This window comes from Oncorhynchus masou, chromosome 32, assembly GCF_036934945.1.
Source record: "Oncorhynchus masou masou isolate Uvic2021 chromosome 32, UVic_Omas_1.1, whole genome shotgun sequence".
Classification (NCBI taxonomy): Eukaryota; Metazoa; Chordata; class Actinopteri; order Salmoniformes; family Salmonidae; genus Oncorhynchus; species Oncorhynchus masou.
The window spans coordinates 2298700-2321506 of record NC_088243.1 but is presented as its reverse complement, the minus strand read 5'-3'; the positions used below and the strand labels follow the sequence as shown (position 1 = coordinate 2321506).

The following is a 22807-nucleotide window of genomic DNA, read 5'->3' as shown; positions in this document are numbered from 1 at the left end:
TGCTGTGCCCTTCTCCCTGAGTGCTGCATTCTGCCCTTCTCCCTGAGCACTCCGAAGCACCTCTAACTTACACGGCTCTCCATCATGTCATCGGGTCTTTCTCACAGACTGCAAGTGAAGACGGACACATCGGGGACGCAACTGTGCCCATCCTCATCCAATTTGGAGGTGCATATTGAAGATATCGGAAGAACTGTCCACATTTACTTTTCGTCAGCCAACATGATGAGTAGGCCTAACGAACAGCAAAAGCACTAGCCTATGTCAATCTACTATCCCCCATAGTACAAAAGTTGACCTATTCTGTGCGAGAAATAAATATTCCAGACATAGTCTGGGACAGTTGTGGGATACGATAGATCCCAAATTAATACAACCACTAGAATAAAAAAATAAATGAAAAATTCCACAACAGATCAGAATGTTTTGCTTTAAATGTGGATAACGTATTCGGCTATTTCTTCACATTATAACCACAGTAATTTGCACATGGTAGAAGGCTATAAGCGCAAATGTTCCATTAGCGGAAAACACCATTATCAAAAGTAACCACAAATGTGGTTATGCATGTAATGCTTTTATTATAAAGGTGCATTTCTATGGTGAACATGATCTTCCCCAAACTTAACTCACACGCTGTTTATGTATGTAGTGAGGCTCTACATTCCGTTGTAAAGCAGATTCATGTGCTTCATTTTAACAAGTTATTTGGCTACTTTAGTTGTGATACCAACCTTATCAAAACATATAGGCCTATGACCTGGGCTCGGTGAGGTGGAAGCCCCACCTTCCTCGCTGGAAGCCCCTCCTTCCACAGGTGATAAGCGTGAGGCTCAGATTCATTCCTTAAATTTATAAAAGATAGCGCCGTGCTGCATGGCTGCCGTTTTGCAGACTCCAACCCAATTATTATTTAACTAAATGAATCCGCTATCATTTCTTATAACCAATACAACCGATCCGCAAGCAATCAAACAAGCAAAATGTCATTATAGGGACAAAGTGGAGTTGTAATTCAACAGCTCAGACACGAGACTTATGTGGCAGTGTCTACAGGCAATTACGGACTACAAAAATAAAATCTGACTAACTAAACACCTTCTTTGCCCGCTTTGAGGATAATACAGTGCCACCGACGTGGCCCACTAACAGGGACTGCGGGCCCCCACTCTCTGAGCTAAACCACTCTGTGCCATAACTGATAATATTAAAGTGATAGGATAAGTAATCCTTCTCACCCCCCCCCCCCTTAAATGATTTAGATGCACTATTGTAAAGTCAGAAGGTGAATTCACCAATTTGTAAGTCGCTCTGGATAAGAGCGTCTGCTAAATGACTTAAATGTAAATGTAAATGTAAGTGAGGTAGCCGTTCTGAGTGTATATCTGATTCTACCTTATAGATTTGTCTTCCCGAAGCTGGTGGAGCAGTGCAGCCAAGGTATAGTGAGTACGGTCGTCTTCACTGGACTGGCAGCAGAACAGAAGAACCCTCTCCTCCAAACCGTACAGCAGCTGATCCGGTCAGCCAATCCCAACGCTGTCTTCATCCTGGCAGAGAGAGGAGCCGTTACCAGGTAGATTAGCCTAATGAAGTCTAAACTCATTTCTGTCTTAATCTTTCAGTAATTCTCTTGGTACCTTGCGTAACAATGTATAATTCCCTTCTATAGGAATGAGGATGTGAAGATGATTTTGTCTGAGAGCAGCTTCTCTGAGGCGCAGATGATGAGAGCACGCTATCTGCTCTACCCTGGCTGGTAAGATGATCTCTCCTTCTCCTCTCCCTCTCTCCACCTCTATCTCTATCTATCTTTAAGTCATACCACAGATTCTCAATTTGATTGAGGTCTGGGCTTTGACTAGGCCATTCCAAGACATTTAAATGTTTCCCCTTAAACCACTCAAGTGTTGTTTTAGCAGTATGCTTAGGGTGCCAGTCTCAAATCTCTGGAAGACTGAAACAAGTTTCCCTGAAGAATTTCTGTGTATTTAGCGCCATCCATCATCCTTCAAGTCTGACCAGTTTCCCTGTCCCTGCCGATGGAAAAACATTCCCACAGCATGGGGATGGTGTTCTCGGGGTGATTAGAGGTGTTGGGTTTGCTCCAGACATAGCGTTTTCCTTGCTGGTCAAAAAACTCAATTTTAGTCTCATCTGACCAGAGTACCTTCTTCCATATGTTTGTGGAGTCTCCCACGTTTGCTTATTTCTTTCTTTAAGCAATGGCTTTTTTTCTGGCCACTCTTCTGTAAAGCCCAGCTATATGTTCTGTCAGTTTTGGTGGGCGGCCCTCTCTTGGCAAGTTTGTTGTGGTGCCATATTCTTTCCATTTTTTAATAATGGATTTAACTTCTTAACCTGGCCAACATCCGGTGAAATTGCAGAGCGCGAAATTCAAATGACAGAAATATAAATATTTAACATTCATGAAAATACAAGTGTCATACATCACAATAAAGCTTAACTTCTTGTTAATCCTGCCATTGTGTCAGATTTCAAAAAGGCTTTATGGCGAAACCACACCATGCGATTATCTGAGGACAGCGCCCCGCATACAAAAGCATGAAAAACATATTTCAACCAGGCAGGTGCACCACGAAAGTCAGAAATAGCGATATAATAAATGCCTTACCTTTGAAGGTCTTCTTCTGTTGGCACTCCAAAAGGTCCCAGCTACATCACAAATGGTCCTTTTGTTTGATAATGTCCTTCGTTATATCCCCAAAAATCAGTTAACTGGCGCGCTTCAGTCAATAATCCACCGGTTTCCCTCCTCCAAAATGCATACAAAATGAATCCCAAACATTACCAATAAACTTCTCCAAACAAGTCAAACAACATTAATAATCAAACCTCCGGTACCCGAATACGTAAATAAATGATCAAATTTAAGACTGAGAATCGTTATTGTCTTTACCGAAGATAAACAACAAAGAACGCACTCTCATCCACGCGCATGAAAACACTACAGCCTAAATGGGAGCCACTTAGAAAAACTACAAATTCTAGCTAATTTTTCCAAAAACAAGCCTGAAACTCTTTCTAAAGACTGTTGACATCTAGTGGAAGCCCTAGGAACTGCAATCTGGGAGGATTTCGCCTCATAATAAACATGACAGCCATTGGAAACAGGGGTAGGCTGAATTTAGTTTTTTGTGGATGGTTTGTCCTCGGGGTTTCGCCTGCCATATCAGTTCCGTTATACTCACAGACTTTATTTTAACAGTTTTAGAAACTTTAGTGTTTTCTATCCAATACTACATGCATATGCATATCCTAGCTTCTGGGCCTGAGTAACAGGCAGTTTACTTTGTGCACGCTTGTCATGCAAACTTCAAAATACTGCCCCCTAGCCCAGAGTGCTCCGTGGGATGTTCAAAGTTTGGAATATTTTTTTTATAACCCAACACTGATCTGTACTTCTCCACAACTTTGTCCCTGACCTGTTTGGAGAGCTCATTGGTTTTCATGGTGCCGCTTGCTTGGTGATGCCCCTTGCTTAGTGGTGTTGCGGTCTCTGGGGCCTATCAGAACAGGTGTGTGTTTGAATATATTTATAGACATAGATATATTTACTGAGAACATGTAACAGATCATGTGACACTTAGATTGCACACAGGTGGACTTTATTTAACTAATTATGTGACTTCTGAAGGTAATTGGTTGCACCAGATCTTATTTAGGGGCTTCATAGGAAAGGGGGTGAATACATATGGACACACCACTTTTCAGTTTGTTTTTGTTGTTTTTTTAGAATTTATTGAAACAAGTAATTTATTTTTATTTCACTTCACCAATTTGGACTATTTTGTGTATGTCCATTACATTAAATAAAAATAAAAATCCAAATTTAAATTATGGGTAGTAATGCAACAAAATGGGGGGTGAATACTTTTGCAAGGAACTGTAGACATATTGCGATCTCGGTCTGTTTTCCAAATGTGCCCTGTATAATACAATATATACAGTGCATTCGGAAAGTATTCAGACCCCTTGACTTTTTCCTGAAACATTTACATTACAGCCTTATTCTAAAATGTTTTCCTCATCTATCTACACACAATACCCCATAATGACAAAGCGAAAACAGGTTTTTCGAAATGTAATAAAACATTTATTTGCTATGAGACTAGAAATTGAGCTCAGGTGCGCCCTGTTTCCATTGGTCATCCTTGAGATGCTTCTATGACTTGATTGGAGTCGACCTGTTGTAAATACAATTGATTGGACATGATTTGATCATCCTTGTTTGTTATGGGGGGGGGTTACCCCTTTTTCTCCCCAGGGGGTTACCCCTTTTTCTCCCCAATTTCATGGTATCCAATTATTAGTTACAGTCTTGTCCCATCGCTGCAACTCCCGTACGGACTCGGGAGAGGCGAAGATCGAGAGCCATGCGTCCTCCAAATCACGACCCTGCTAAGTCGCACTTCTTCTCGACACACTGCTTGCTTAACCTGGGAAGCCAGCCGCACCAATGTGTGCGGAAAAAAGCACTGTACAGCTGGCGACCGAAGTCAGCATGCATGCGCCTGCCCGCCACAGGAGTCGCTAGCGTACGATGGGACAAGAACATCCCGGGCCAAACCCTTAGACCGCTGCGCCACTCGGGAGGTATTGATCATCCTTGAGATGTCTACAACTTCATTGGACATGATATGGAAAGGCACACACCTGTCTATATAAGGTCCCACAGTTGACAGTGCATGTCAGAGCATAAACTATTCTCCGTAGAGCTCCGAGACAGAATTGTTTCATGGCACAGATCTGAGGAAAGGTACCAAAAAATGTCTGCAGCAGTGAAGGTCCCCAAGAACACTGTGGAGCCACCAAGACTCTTCCTAGAGCTGGCCACACAGCCAAACTGAGCTATCAGGGAGACGGGCCTTCTTTATCATTTATTTGATTTATTTCACCTTTATTTAGGCCAGTTGAGAACAAGTTCTCATTTACAACTGCGCCCTGGCCAAGATAAAGCAAAGCAGTGCGACAAAAACAACAACAGAGTTACACATGGAGTAAACAAACGTACAGTCAATAACACAATAGAATAATCTATGTACAGTGTGTGCAAATGTAGTAAGATTAGGGAGGTAAGGCAATAAATAGGCCATAAGAGGTGAAATAATTACAATTTAGCATTAACACTGGAATGATACATGTGCAGATGATGATGTGCAAGTAGAGATACTGGGGTGCAAAAGAATATAAATAAATGGGGATGAGGTAGTTGGGTGTGCTATTTACAGATGGGCTGTGTACAGGTACAGTGATCGGTAAGCTGCTCTGACAGCTGATGCTTAAAGTTAGAGGGAGATACAGTGGGGAGATAAAGTATTTGGTACACTGCCGATTTTGCATGTTTTCTTTTCTTACAAAGCAAGTTCCTCCTACTGTAACAGACCACTACCAGCCTGGTTCCTCCTACTGTAACAGACCACTACCAGCCTGGTTCCTCCTACTGTAGCAGACCACTATCAGCCTAGTTCCTCCTACTGTAACAGACCACTACCAGCCTGGTTCCTCCTACTGTAACAGACCACTACCAGCCTGGTTCCTCCTACTGTAGCAGACCACTACCAGCCTGGTTCCTCCTACTGTAACAGACCACTACCAGCCTGGTTCCTCCTACTGTAACAGACCACTACCAGCCTGGTTCCTCCTATTGTAGCAGACACTACCAGCCTGGTTCCTCCTACTGTAGCAGACACTACCAGCCTGGTTCCTCCTACTGTAGCAGACCACTACCAGCCTGGTTCCTCCTACTGTAGCAGACCACTACCAGCCTGGTTCCTCCTACTGTAGCAGACCACTACCAGCCTGGTTCTTCCTACTGTAACAGACCACTACCAGCCTGGTTCCTCCTACTGTAACAGACCACTACCAGCCTGGTTTCTCCTACTGTAGCAGACCACTACCAGCCTAGTTCCTCCTACTGTAACATACCACTACCAGCCTGGTTCCTCCTACTGTAACAGACCGCTACCAGCCTGGTTCCTCCTACTGTAACAGACCGCTACCAGCCTGGTTCCTCCTACTGTAACAGACCACTACCAGCCTGGTTCCTCCTACTGTAACAGACCACTACCAGCCTGGTTCCTCCTACTGTAACATACCACTACCAGCCTGGTTCCTCCTACTGTAACAGACCACTACCAGCCTGGTTCCTCCTACTGTAGCAGACCACTACCAGCCTGGTTCCTCCTACTGTAACATACCACTACCAGCCTGGTTCCTCCTACTGTAGCAGACACTACCAGCCTGGTTCCTCCTACTGTAACAGACACTACCAGCCTGGTTCCTCCTACTGTAGCAGACACTACCAGCCTGGTTCCTCCTACTGTAACAGACCACTACCAGCCTGGTTCCTCCTACTGTAGCAGACACTACCAGCCTGGTTCCTCCTTCTGTAACAGACCACTACCAGCCTGGTTCCTCCTACTGTAGCAGACACTACCAGCCTGGTTCCTCCTACTGTAACATACCACTACCAGCCTGGTTCCTCCTACTGTAACAGACCACTACCAGCCTGGTTCCTCCTACTGTAACATACCACTACCAGCCTGGTTTCTCCTACTGTAACATACCACTACCAGCCTGGTTCCTCCTACTGTAACAGACCACTACCAGCCTGGTTCCTCCAACTGTAACAGACCACTACCAGCCTGGTTCCTCCTTCTGTAACAGACCACTACCAGCCTGGTTCCTCCTACTGTAGCAGACACTACCAGCCTGGTTCCTCCTACTGTAACATACCACTACCAGCCTGGTTCCTCCTACTGTAACAGACCACTACCAGCCTGGTTCCTCCTACTGTAACATACCACTACCAGCCTGGTTTCTCCTATTGTAGCAGACCACTACCAGCCTGGTTCCTCCTACTGTAACAGACCACTACCAGCCTGGTTCCTCCTACTGTAGCAGACCACTAACAAGCTGTTGGCCAGGCGGTTGCCATGTACACAGACTGGCTGGGCTCTTCCACTGGACCTGTTCCATTTAGACACCTTATGACACCTCAGTGGTCACTATGCCTCATTATAACTGTTTCTAACAGCAGCTTAGAAAACACAGGCTATCTCCTCTATCAAGCGTGCATGAATGCCCGTCACAAGGTTTGATGTCTGTGTGTATTTCAGGTGTAAAGGCCGGTTCATCAGTGGCTGTGGGTCCCTGTCTTTGGGCCACCAATATGTGATGTTCAACCTTCCCCTGGAGAGACCTCTGTTTCTGAAACACTGTAAAGGTAAGAACCCCCTAATAATTACATCAGTCAATCAAGTGGAACACATGAAGACCTTACTCTTCTAATATGGAGAGCACCAAGAGACTGCAGTCTGAGTTGTCATGACAGGCACATGTTCCTAAAACATTTCCAGTACAATAGCATTGGAATTATTTAATTATATCAAATAAAAATACAGCAGATATTAAGAAAGAAAAAGATTAAATTAAGAAAGAAAATAATTAAGTAAGAATTAAGAAAGAAAATAATTTGTTGAAAAATAAGGAAATAGTAGCACAAGTCAATAACAATACTGAGACCATAGACTAGATGTACCAGTCAATAACAATACTGAGACCATAGACTAGATGTACCAGTCAATAACAATACTGAGACCATAGACTAGATGTACCAGTCAATAACAATACTGAGACCATAGACTAGATGTACCAGTCAATACCAATACTGAGACCATAGACTAGATGTACCAGTCAATGACAATACTGAGACCATAGACTAGATGTACCAGTCAATAACAATACTGAGACCATAGACTAGATGTACCAGTCAATACCAATACTGAGACCGTAGACTAGATGTACCAGTCAATAACAATACTGAGACCATAGACTAGATGTATCAGTCAATACCAATACTGAGACCATAGACTAGATGTACCAGTCAATAACAATACTGAGACCATAGACTAGATGTACCAGTCAATAACAATACTGAGACCATAGACTAGATGTACCAGTCAATAACAATACTGAGACCATAGACTAGATGTACCAGTCAATAACAATACTGAGACCATAGACTAGATGTACCAGTCAATAACAATACTGAGACCATAGACTAGATGTACCAGTCAATAACAATACTGAGACCATAGACTAGATGTACCAGTCAATAACAATACTGAGACCATAGACTAGATGTACCAGTCAATAACAATACTGAGACCATAGACTAGATGTACCAGTCAATAACAATACTGAGACCATAGACTAGATGTACCAGTCAATAACAATACTGAGACCGTAGACTAGATGTACCAGTCAATAACAATACTGAGACCATAGACTAGATGTACCAGTCAATAACAATACTGAGACCATAGACTAGATGTACCAGTCAATACCAATACTGAGACCGTAGACTAGATGTACCAGTCAATAACAATACTGAGACCATAGACTAGATGTACCAGTCAATAACAATACTGAGACCATAGACAGTGATGGTGTAGAGATGACAGGAGCAGGTTAACAGCCTGATATAGACAGTGATGGTGTAGAGATGACAGGTTAAAAGCCTGATATAGACAGTGATGGTGTAGAGATGACAGGTTAAAAGCCTGATATAGACAGTGATGGTGTAGAGATGACAGGAGCAGGTTAAAAGCCTGATATAGACAGTGATGGTGTAGAGATGACAGGTTAAAAGCCTGATATAGACAGTGATGGTGTAGAGATGACAGGTTAAAAGCCTGATATAGACAGTGATGTTGTAGAGATGACAGGTTAACAGCCTGATATAGACAGTGATGGTGTAGAGATGACAGGTTAACAGCCTGATATGGACAGTGATGGTGTAGAGATGACAGGAGCAGGTTAACAGCCTGATATAGACAGTGATGGTGTAGAGATGACAGGTTAACAGCCTGATATAGACAGTGATGGTGTAGAGATGACAGGAGCAGGTTAAAAGCCTAATATAGACAGTGATGGTGTAGAGATGACAGGAGCAGGTTAAAAGCCTAATATAGACAGTGATGGTGTAGAGATGACAGGTTAACAGCCTGATATAGACAGTGATGGTGTAGAGATGACAGGTTAAAAGCCTGATATAGACAGTGATGGTGTAGAGATGACAGGAGCAGGTTAACAGCCTGATATAGACAGTGATGGTGTAGAGATGACAGGTTAATAGCCTGATATAGACAGTGATGGTGTAGAGATGACAGGTTAAAAGCCTGATATAGACAGTGATGGTGTAGAGATGACAGGTTAACAGCCTGATATAGACAGTGATGGTGTAGAGATGACAGGAGCAGGTTAACAGCCTGATATAGACAGTGATGGTGTAGAGATGACAGGTTAATAGCCTGATATAGACAGTGATGGTGTAGAGATGACAGGAGCAGGCTAAACCCTGATATAGACAGTGATGGTGTAGAGATGACAGGTTAATAGCCTGATATAGACAGTGATGGTGTAGAGATGACAGGAGCAGGTTAACAGCCTGATATAGACAGTGATGGTGTAGAGATGACAGGAGCAGGTTAAAAGCCTGATATAGACAGTGATGGTGTAGAGATGACAGGTTAAAAGCCTGATATAGACAGTGATGGTGTAGAGATGACAGGTTAACAGCCTGATATAGACAGTGATGGTGTAGAGATGACAGGAGCAGGTTAAAAGCCTGATATAGACAGTGATGGTGTAGAGATGACAGGTTAAAAGCCTGATATAGACAGTGATGGTGTAGAGATGACAGGTTAACAATCCTTCTCACCACCCCCCCCCCCTTAATGATTTAGATGCACTATTGTAAAGTGGCTGTTCCACTGGATGTCAGAAGGTGAATTCACCAATTTGTAAGTCGCTCTGGATAAGAGCGTCTGCTAAATGACTTAAATGTTAAATGTGATGGTGTAGAGATGACAGGTTAACAGCCTGATATAGACAGTGATGGTGTAGAGATGACAGGTTAAAAGCCTGATATAGACAGTGATGGTGTAGAGATGACAGGTTAAAAACCTGATATAGACAGTGATGGTGTAGAGATGACAGGTTAAAAGCCTGATATAGACAGTGATGGTGTAGAGATGACAGGTTAAAAGCCTGATATAGACAGTGATGGCGTAGAGATGACAGGAGCAGGTTAACAGCCTGATATAGACAGTGATGGTGTAGAGATGACAGGTTAACAGCCTGATATAGACAGTGATGGTGTAGAGATGACAGGCTAAAAGCCTGATATAGACAGTGATGGTGTAGAGATGACAGGTTAAAAGCCTGATATAGACAGTGATGGTGTAGAGATGACAGGCTAAAAGCCTGATATAGACAGTGATGGTGTAGAGATGACAGGCTAAAAGCCTGATATAGACAGTGATGGTGTAGAGATGACAGGAGCAGGTTAACAGCCTGATATAGACAGTGATGGTGTAGAGATGACAGGAGCAGGTTAAAAGCCTAATATAGACAGTGATGGTGTAGAGATGACAGGTTAAAAGCCTGATATAGACAGTGATGTTGTAGAGATGACAGGTTAACAGCCTGATATAGACAGTGATGGTGTAGAGATGACAGGTTAACAGCCTGATATAGACAGTGATGGTGTAGAGATGACAGGAGCAGGTTAAAAGCCTGATATAGACAGTGATGGTGTAGAGATGACAGGTTAAAAGCCTGATATAGACAGTGATGGTGTAGAGATGACAGGAGCAGGTTAACAGCCTGATATAGACAGTGATGGTGTAGAGATGACAGGAGCAGGTTAACAGCCTGATATAGACAGTGATGGTGTAGAGATGACAGGTTAATAGCCTGATATAGACAGTGATGGTGTAGAGATGACAGGTTAACAGCCTGATATAGACAGTGATGGTGTAGAGATGACAGGAGCAGGTTAATAGCCTGATATAGACAGTGATGGTGTAGAGATGACAGGAGCAGGTTAAAAGCCTGATATAGACAGTGATGGTGTAGAGATGACAGGTTAAAAGCCTGATATAGACAGTGATGGTGTAGAGATGACAGGTTAATAGCCTGATATGGACAGTGATGGTGTAGAGATGACAGGAGCAGGTTAACAGCCTGATATAGACAGTGATGGTGTAGAGATGACAGGAGCAGGTTAACAGCCTGATATAGACAGTGATGGTGTAGAGATGACAGGTTAAAAGCCTGATATAGACAGTGATGGTGTAGAGATGACAGGAGCAGCCTGATATAGACAGTGATGGTGTAGAGATGACAGGTTAACAGCCTGATATAGACAGTGATGGTGTAGAGATGACAGGTTAACAGCCTGATATAGACAGTGATGGTGTATAGATGACAGGTTAAAAGCCTGATATAGACAGTGATGGTGTAGAGATGACAGGTTAATAGCCTGATATAGACAGTGATGGTGTAGAGATGACAGGAGCAGGTTAACAGCCTGATATAGACAGTGATGGTGTAGAGATGACAGGAGCAGGTTAACAGCCTGATATAGACAGTGATGGTGTAGAGATGACAGGTTAATAGCCTGATATAGACAGTGATGGTGTAGAGATGACAGGAGCAGGCTAAACCCTGATATAGTGATGGTGTAGAGATGACAGGAGCAGGCTAAACCCTGATATAGACAGTGATGGTGTAGAGATGACAGGAGCAGGTTAAAAGCCTGATATAGACAGTGATGGTGTAGAGATGACAGGTTAAAAGCCTGATATAGACAGTGATGGTGTAGAGATGACAGGTTAAAAGCCTGATATAGACAGTGATGGTGTAGAGATGACAGGTTAACAGCCTGATATAGACAGTGATGGTGTAGAGATGACAGGTTAAAAGCCTGATATAGACAGTGATGGTGTAGAGATGACAGGTTAAAAGCCTGATATAGACAGTGATGGTGTAGAGATGACAGGTTAAAAACCTGATATAGACAGTGATGGTGTAGAGATGACAGGTTAACAGCCTGATATAGACAGTGATGGTGTAGAGATGACAGGTTAAAAGCCTGATATAGACAGTGATGGTGTAGAGATGACAGGTTAAAAACCCTATATAGACAGTGATGGTGTAGAGATGACAGGTTAAAAGCCTGATATAGACAGTGATGGTGTAGAGATGACAGGTTAAAAGCCTGATATAGACAGTGATGGTGTAGAGATGACAGGAGCTGGTTAACAGCCTGATATAGACAGTGATGGTGTAGAGATGACAGGTTAACAGCCTGATATAGACAGTGATGGTGTAGAGATGACAGGCTAAAAGCCTGATATAGACAGTGATGGTGTAGAGATGACAGGTTAAAAGCCTGATATAGACAGTGATGGTGTAGAGATGACAGGCTAAAAGCCTGATATAGACAGTGATGGTGTAGAGATGACAGGCTAAAAGCCTGATGTAGACAGTGATGGTGTAGAGATGACAGGAGCAGGTTAACAGCCTGATATAGACAGTGATGGTGTAGAGATGACAGGTTAACAGCCTGATATAGACAGTGATGGTGTAGAGATGACAGGTTAACAGCCTGATATAGACAGTGATGGTGTAGAGATGACAGGTTAATAGCCTGATATAGACAGTGATGGTGTAGAGATGACAGGTTAACAGCCTGATATAGACAGTGATGGTGTAGAGATGACAGGAGCAGGTTAATAGCCTGATATAGACAGTGATGGTGTAGAGATGACAGGTTAACAGCCTGATATAGACAGTGATGGTGTAGAGATGACAGGTTAACAGCCTGATATAGACAGTGATGGTGTAGAGATGACTGGTTAAAAGCCTGATATAGACAGTGATGGTGTAGAGATGACAGGAGCAGGTTAAAAGCCTGATATAGACAGTGATGGTGTAGAGATGACAGGTTAAAAGCCTGATATAGACAGTGATGGTGTAGAGATGACAGGTTAATAGCCTGATATGGACAGTGATGGTGTAGAGATGACAGGAGCAGGTTAACAGCCTGATATAGACAGTGATGGTGTAGAGATGACAGGTTAAAAGCCTGATATAGACAGTGATGGTGTAGAGATGACAGGAGCAGGTTAACAGCCTGATATAGACAGTGATGGTGTAGAGATGACAGGTTAACAGCCTGATATAGACAGTGATGGTGTAGAGATGACAGGTTAATAGCCTGATATAGACAGTGATGGTGTAGAGATGACAGGAGCAGGTTAACAGCCTGATATAGACAGTGATGGTGTAGAGATGACAGGTTAACAGCCTGATATAGACAGTGATGGTGTAGAGATGACAGGCTAAAAGCCTGATATAGACAGTGATGGTGTAGAGATGACAGGAGCAGGTTAACAGCCTGATATAGACAGTGATGGTGTAGAGATGACAGGAGCAGGTTAACAGCCTGATATAGACAGTGATGGTGTAGAGATGACAGGTTAACAGCCTGATATAGACAGTGATGGTGTAGAGATGACAGGTTAACAGCCTGATATAGACAGTGATGGTGTAGAGATGACAGGTTAACAGCCTGATATAGACATTGATGGTGTAGAGATGACAGGTTAACAGCCTGATATAGACAGTGATGGTGTAGAGATGACAGGTTAACAGCCTGATATAGACAGTGATGGTGTAGAGATGACAGGTTAACAGCCTGATATAGACAGTGATGGTGTAGAGATGACAGGTTAACAGCCTGATATAGACATTGATGGTGTAGAGATGACAGGTTAACAGCCTGATATAGACAGTGATGGTGTAGAGATGACAGGTTAACAGCCTGATATAGACAGTGATGGTGTAGAGATGACAGGTTAAAAACCTGATATAGACAGTGATGGTGTAGAGATGACAGGAGCAGGTTAACAGCCTGATATAGACAGTGATGGTGTAGAGATGACAGGTTAATAGCCTGATATAGACAGTGATGGTGTAGTGTGACTCCTCTCCTGGTGCAGCTGTATAACTTTTCGAGGATCTATATAGTGTACAGTACAGTGCTTAACCATGTATATTAAACAGTAGGATATTTTATACAGTTGAATATCTTACCAGTCTCTCTCTGCCCCCTAGCCTTCAAGTCAGCTCTGAGACCAAACCCTTTCAGAGGAAACGTCTACAACGTCTCGGGGAAGGTCCTCTTCTCTGGTAGGGTTTCTCTGTTATTCTCCCTCACAATATACACAACATCACTCTGTACAATGATGGTGATGATTGAGTAGAAATGTTTACTTGTACTACTTATCAATAATCATACAAGTATTATTTGAGATGAGATGTCTTCTGCCTTGTGTTCTAATACTAAATGCCAACATTTAACCTGTACTTGCATTCCCAGTGTGAGTATTATTAGATCAAGGTTTGTCCTCAAGGTAGGCAGCACCAGCTGATGGTAGGAAACTGAGCTCCTTCACTCTCCACTGGTTTAGTTTGGTTGAGTAGTTTCTCCTCACTTTATTCATACAGACGTTTATGTGACGTTGTTGAATGAGGAGAGAGTGCAGAATGAGGAGAGAGTGCAGAATGAGGAGAGAGTGCAGAATGAGGAGAGAGCAGAATGAGGAGAGAGTGCAGAATGAGGAGAGAGTGCAGAATGAGGAGAGAGTGCAGAATGAGGAGCGAGTGCAGAATGAGGAGAGAGTGCAGAATGAAGAGAGAGTGCAGAATGAAGAGAGAGTGCAGAATGAAGAGAGTGCAGAATGAAGAGAGAGTGCAGAATGAAGAGAGAGTGCAGAATGAAGAGAGAGTGCAGAATGAAGAGAGAGTGCAGAATGAGGAGAGAGTGCAGAATGAGGAGAGAGTGCCGAATGAGGAGAGAGTGCCGAATGAGGAGAGAGTGCCGAATGAGGAGAGAGTGCCGAATGAGGAGAGAGTGCCGAATGAGGAGAGAGTGCCGAATGAGGAGAGAGTGCCGAATGAGGAGAGTGCAGAATGAGGAGAGAGTGCCGAATGAGGAGAGAGTGCCGAATGAGGAGAGAGTGCAGAATGAAGAGAGTGCAGAATGAGGAGAGAGTGCCGAATGAGGAGAGAGTGCCGAATGAGGAGAGAGTGCCGAATGAGGAGAGAGTGCCGAATGATGAGAGAGTGCCGAATGAGGAGAGAGTGCAGAATGAGGAGAGAGTGCAGAATGAGGAGAGAGTGCAGAATGAAGAGAGTGCAGAATGAGGAGAGAGTGCAGAATGAAGAGAGTGCAGAATGAGGAGAGAGTGCCGAATGAGGAGAGAGTGCCGAATGAGGAGAGAGTGCCGAATGAGGAGAGAGTGCAGAATGAAGAGAGAGTGCAGAATGAGGAGAGAGTGCAGAATGAGGAGAGAGTGCAGAATGAAGAGAGAGTGCAGAATGAAGAGAGAGTGCAGAATGAAGAGAGAGTGCAGAATGAAGAGAGAGCAGAATGAAGAGAGTGCAGAATGAAGAGAGAGCAGAATGAAGAGAGTGCAGAATGAAGAGAGAGCAGAATGAGGAGAGTGCAGAATGAAGAGAGAGTGCAGAATGAAGAGAGAGCAGAATGAAGAGAGAGCAGAATGAGGAGAGAGCAGAATGAGGAGAGTGCAGAATGAGGAGAGAGCAGAATGAGGAGAGTGCAGAATGAAGAGAGAGCAGAATGAAGAGAGAGTGCAGAATGAAGAGAGAGCAGAATGAGGAGAGTGCAGAATGAGGAGAGTGCAGAATGAGGAGAGAGCAGATGTTTGTGGAAGTTGAATGATTCTGGAGCTGGTGGTCCTTGGCGTGTTCCTTACTACTTTCTGTGAATTTTAAGTTACTGTCCATTGAATTAAACTAGTTGCATTGATTTTGTTTATTCGTGTCTTCTATTGAATGTTCCATGTTGTTTGAGTCATTCTGGAGTTGGATCATGGATAGATGGATGAATGTTGTAGCACTAAACCCCTCCTCATCCTCAGCATGCTGTTTGGTATATGTAGCTGCCACAGTGGTAGGTCCATCAGACCAGTCATTAGAACCATCAGACAGGTCAGGGAGATGCTGAGATATCTCCATGTTCTTCTCCAGACTCTGAGAGGATGATGGAGGTGAGCTACAACACTGTGAGTGGGAACCTCCGTATCACTCAGCAGCCCTTGGGGGACAGCCACCAGGGAGACCAGGAGCCCTCTGGATGCTTCCTGCTGTTCCATGGAGTGGGATTGACACAGGAGGCCCTGAAGGACTGGCTGAGGATCTGTGTAAAACAGGTACAAGACTGACTGACCAACTACTGGAACTCACAGCTCATCTAACTGACCAACTACTGGAACTCACAGCTCATCTAACTGACCATCTAACTGACCAACTACTGGAACTCACAGCTCATCTAACTGACCATCTAACTGACCATCTAACTGGCCATCTAACTGACCATCTACTGGAACTCACAGCTCATCTAACTGACCATCTAACTGACCAACTACTGGAACTCACAGCTCATCTAACTGACCATCTAACTGACCATCTAACTGGCCATCTAACTGACCATCTACTGGAACTCACAGCTCATCTAACTGACCATCTAACTGACCAACTACTGGAACTCACAGCTCATCTAACTGACCATCTAACTGACCATCTAACTGGCCATCTAACTGACCATCTACTGGAACTCACAGCTCATCTAACTGACCATCTAACTGACCAACTACTGGAACTCACAGCTCATCTAACTGACCATCTAACTGACCATCTAACTGGCCATCTAACTGACCATCTACTGGAACTCACAGCTCATCTAACTGACCATCTAACTGACCAACTACTGGAACTCACAGCTCATCTAACTGACCATCCAACTGACCATCTAACTGACCATCTATCTGACCATCTAACTGACCATCTAACTGACCATCTAACTGACCATCTAACTGTCCATCTAACTGGCCATCTAACTGACCATCTAACTGACCATCTAACTGGCCATCTAGCTGACAATCTAACTGACCATATACTGGAACTCACAGCTCATCTAACTGACCATCTAACTGACCATCTAACTGACCATCTAACTGACCATCTACCTGACCATCTAACTGGCCATCTAACTGACCATCTAACTGACCATATACTGGAACTCACAGCTCATCTAACTGACCAACTTCTGGAACTCACAGCTCATCTAACTGACCAACTACTGGAACTCACAGCTCATCTAACTGACCAACAACTGGAACTCACAGCTCATCTAACTGACCAACAACTGGAACTCACAGCTCATCTAACTGACCAACTACTGGAACTCACAGCTCATCTAACTGACCAACAACTGGAACTCACAGTTCATCTAACTGGCCATCTAACTGACCATCTAACTGACCAACTACTGGAACTCACAGCTCATCTAGCTGACCATCTAACTGACCATCTATCTGACCATCTACCTGACCATCTAACTGGCCATCTATCTGACCATCTAACTGTCCATCTAACTGTCCATCTAACTGACCATCTAACTGACCATCTAACTGACCATCTACCTGACCATCTAACTGGCCATCTATCTGACCATCTAACTGACCATCTAACTGACCATCTAACTGTCCATCTAACTGACCATCTAACTGACCATCTAGCTGACCATCTAACTGTCCATCTCACTGACCATCTAACTGACCATCTAACTGACCATCTACCTGACCATCTAACTGGCCATCTAACTGACCATCTAACTGACCATATACTGGAACTCACAGCTCATCTAACTGACCAACTTCTGGAACTCACAGCTCATCTAACTGACCAACTACTGGAACTCACAGCTCATCTAACTGACCAACTACTGGAACTCACAGCTCATCTAACTGACCAACAACTGGAACTCACAGCTCATCTAACTGACCAACTACTGGAACTCACAGCTCATCTAACTGACCAACAACTGGAACTCACAGTTCATCTAACTGGCCATCTAACTGACCATCTAACTGACCAACTACTGGAACTCACAGCTCATCTATCTGACCATCTACCTGACCATCTAACTGGCCATCTATCTGACCATCTAACTGACCATCTAACTGTCCATCTAACTGACCATCTAACTGACCATCTATCTGACCATCTACCTGACTATCTAACTGGCCATCTATCTGACCATCTAACTGACCATCTAACTGACCATCTAACTGTCCATCTAACTGTCCATCTAACTGTCCATCTAACTGTCCATCTAACTGTCCATCTAACTGACCATCTAGCTGACCATCTAACTGTCCATCTAACTGACCATCCAACTGACCATCCAACTGACCATCTAACTGGCCATCTAACTGACCATCTAACTGACCATATACTGGAACTCACAGCTCATCTAACTGACCAACTTCTGGAACTCACAGCTCATCTAACTGACCAACAACTGGAACTCACAGCTCATCTAACTGACCAACAACTGGAACTCACAGCTCATCTAACTGACCATCTAACTGACCATCTAACTGACCAACTACTGGAACTCACAGCTCATCTAGCTGACCATCTAACTGACCATCTATCTGACCATCTACCTGACCATCTAACTGACCATCTATCTGGCCATCTATCTGACCATCTAACTGACCATCTAACTGACCATCTAACTGACCATCTAACTGTCCATCTAACTGACCATATACTGGAACTCACAGCTCATCTAACTGACCAACTTCTGGAACTCACAGCTCATCTTACTGACCAACTACTGGAACTCACAGTTCATCTAACTGACCATCTACTGGAACTCACAGCTCATCTAACTGACCAACTACTGGAACTCACAGCTCATCTAACTGACCAACTACTGGAACTCACAGCTCATCTAACTGACCAACAACTGGAACTCACAGTTCATCTAACTGACCATCTAACTGACCAACTACTGGAACTCACAGCTCATCTAGCTGACCATCTACCTGACCATCTATCTGACCATCTACCTGACCATCTAACTGGCCATCTATCTGACCATCTACCTGACCATCTAACTGTCCATCTAACTGACCATCTAACTGACCATCTATCTGACCATCTACCTGACCATCTAACTGGCCATCTATCTGACCATCTAACTGACCATCTAACTGTCCATCTAACTGTCCATCTAACTGACCATCTAACTGACCATCTAACTGACCATCTAACTGACCACCTAGCTGACCATCTAACTGACCATCTAACTGACCATCTAGCTGACCATCTAACTGTCCATCTAACTGACCATCTAACTGACCATCCAACTGACCATCCAACTGACCATCTAACTGACCATCTAGCTGACCATCTAACTGGCCATCTAACTGACCATCTAACTGACCATCTACCTGACCATCTAACTGACCATCTATCTGACCATCTAACTGACCATCTAACTGACCATCTAACTGACCATCTAACTGTCCATCTAACTGGCCATCTAACTGACCATCTAACTGACCATCTAACTGGCCATCTAGCTGACAATCTAACTGACCATATACTGGAACTCACAGCTCATCTAACTGACCATCTAACTGACCATCTAACTGACCATCTACCTGACCATCTAACTGGCCATCTAACTGACCATCTAACTGACCATATACTGGAACTCACAGCTCATCTAACTGACCAACTTCTGGAACTCACAGCTCATCTAACTGACCAACTACTGGAACTCACAGCTCATCTAACTGACCAACAACTGGAACTCACAGCTCATCTAACTGACCAACAACTGGAACTCACAGCTCATCTAACTGACCAACTACTGGAACTCACAGCTCATCTAACTGACCAACAACTGGAACTCACAGTTCATCTAACTGGCCATCTAACTGACCATCTAACTGACCAACTACTGGAACTCACAGCTCATCTAGCTGACCATCTAACTGACCATCTATCTGACCATCTACCTGACCATCTAACTGGCCATCTATCTGACCATCTAACTGTCCATCTAACTGTCCATCTAACTGACCATCTAACTGACCATCTACCTGACCATCTAACTGGCCATCTATCTGACCATCTAACTGACCATCTAACTGACCATCTAACTGTCCATCTAACTGACCATCTAACTGACCATCTAGCTGACCATCTAACTGTCCATCTCACTGACCATCTAACTGACCATCTAACTGACCATCTACCTGACCATCTAACTGGCCATCTAACTGACCATCTAACTGACCATATACTGGAACTCACAGCTCATCTAACTGACCAACTTCTGGAACTCACAGCTCATCTAACTGACCAACTACTGGAACTCACAGCTCATCTAACTGACCAACTACTGGAACTCACAGCTCATCTAACTGACCAACAACTGGAACTCACAGCTCATCTAACTGACCAACTACTGGAACTCACAGCTCATCTAACTGACCAACAACTGGAACTCACAGTTCATCTAACTGGCCATCTAACTGACCATCTAACTGACCAACTACTGGAACTCACAGCTCATCTATCTGACCATCTACCTGACCATCTAACTGGCCATCTATCTGACCATCTAACTGACCATCTAACTGTCCATCTAACTGACCATCTAACTGACCATCTATCTGACCATCTACCTGACTATCTAACTGGCCATCTATCTGACCATCTAACTGACCATCTAACTGACCATCTAACTGTCCATCTAACTGTCCATCTAACTGTCCATCTAACTGTCCATCTAACTGTCCATCTAACTGACCATCTAGCTGACCATCTAACTGTCCATCTAACTGACCATCCAACTGACCATCCAACTGACCATCTAACTGGCCATCTAACTGACCATCTAACTGACCATATACTGGAACTCACAGCTCATCTAACTGACCAACTTCTGGAACTCACAGCTCATCTAACTGACCAACAACTGGAACTCACAGCTCATCTAACTGACCAACAACTGGAACTCACAGCTCATCTAACTGACCATCTAACTGACCATCTAACTGACCAACTACTGGAACTCACAGCTCATCTAGCTGACCATCTAACTGACCATCTATCTGACCATCTACCTGACCATCTAACTGACCATCTATCTGACCATCTAACTGGCCATCTATCTGGCCATCTATCTGACCATCTAACTGACCATCTAACTGACCATCTAACTGACCATCTAACTGTCCATCTAACTGACCATATACTGGAACTCACAGCTCATCTAACTGACCAACTTCTGGAACTCACAGCTCATCTTACTGACCAACTACTGGAACTCACAGTTCATCTAACTGACCATCTACTGGAACTCACAGCTCATCTAACTGACCAACTACTGGAACTCACAGCTCATCTAACTGACCAACTACTGGAACTCACAGCTCATCTAACTGACCAACAACTGGAACTCACAGTTCATCTAACTGACCATCTAACTGACCAACTACTGGAACTCACAGCTCATCTAGCTGACCATCTACCTGACCATCTATCTGACCATCTACCTGACCATCTAACTGGCCATCTATCTGACCATCTACCTGACCATCTAACTGTCCATCTAACTGACCATCTAACTGACCATCTATCTGACCATCTACCTGACCATCTAACTGGCCATCTATCTGACCATCTAACTGACCATCTAACTGTCCATCTAACTGTCCATCTAACTGACCATCTAACTGACCATCTAACTGACCATCTAACTGACCACCTAGCTGACCATCTAACTGACCATCTAACTGACCATCTAGCTGACCATCTAACTGTCCATCTAACTGACCATCTAACTGACCATCCAACTGACCATCCAACTGACCATCTAACTGACCATCTAGCTGACCATCTAACTGGCCATCTAACTGACCATCTAACTGACCATCTACCTGACCATCTAACTGGCCATCTAACTGACCATCTAACTGACCATATACTGGAACTCACAGCTCATCTAACTGACCAACTTCTGGAACTCACAGCTCATCTAACTGACCAACAACTGGAACTCACAGCTCATCTAACTGACCAACAACTGGAACTCACAGCTCATCTAACTGACCATCTAACTGACCATCTAACTGACCAACTACTGGAACTCACAGCTCATCTAGCTGACCATCTAACTGACCATCTATCTGACCATCTACCTGACCATCTAACTGGCCATCTATCTGACCATCTAACTGACCATCTAACTGTCCATCTAACTGTCCATCTAACTGACCATCTATCTGACCATCTATCTGACCATCTATCTGACCATCTAACTGACCATCTAACTGACCATCTAACTGTCCATCTAACTGACCATCTAACTGACCATCTAACTGTCCATCTAACTGTCCGTCTAACTGACCATCTAACTGACCATCTACCTGACCATCTAACTGGCCATCTAACTGACCAACTACTGGAACTCACAGCTCATCTAGCTGACCATCTAACTGACCATCTATCTGACCATCTACCTGACCATCTAACTGGCCATCTATCTGACCATCTAACTGACCATCTAACTGTCCATCTAACTGTCCATCTAACTGACCATCTAACTGACCATCTATCTGACCATCTACCTGACCATCTAACTGGCCATCTATCTGACCATCTAACTGACCATCTAACTGACCATCTAACTGTCCATCTAACTGTCCATCTAACTGTCCATCTAACTGACCATCTAACTGACCATCTAACTGACCATCTAGCTGACCATCTAACAGTCCATCTAACTGACCATCTAACTGACCATCTAACTGACCATCTACCTGACCATCTAACTGGTCATCTAACTGACCATCTAACTGACCATCTACTGGAACTCACAGCTCATCTAACTGACCAACTACTGGAACTCACAGCTCATCTAACTGACCAACAACTGGAACTCACAGCTCATCTAACTGACCAACAACTGGAACTCACAGCTCATCTAACTGACCAACAACTGGAACTCACAGTTCATCTAACTGGCCATCTAACTGAC

At 43.8% G+C, this 22807-nt stretch overlaps 1 protein-coding gene across 1 annotated transcript in view; it reads left to right on the top strand.

Moving 5' to 3' along the window:
• Positions 1-22807, top strand: part of dnaaf9 (dynein axonemal assembly factor 9) — a 120103-nt gene that overhangs the window by 84801 nt on the left and 12495 nt on the right. Inside the window, exons 28-32 of the mRNA XM_064953088.1 lie at positions 1403-1576; positions 1673-1759; positions 7143-7249; positions 13993-14067; positions 15931-16112. Coding sequence (XP_064809160.1) covers positions 1403-1576; positions 1673-1759; positions 7143-7249; positions 13993-14067; positions 15931-16112 — 625 coding nt within the window. The remainder of the gene's footprint in view (positions 1-1402; positions 1577-1672; positions 1760-7142; positions 7250-13992; positions 14068-15930; positions 16113-22807) is intronic.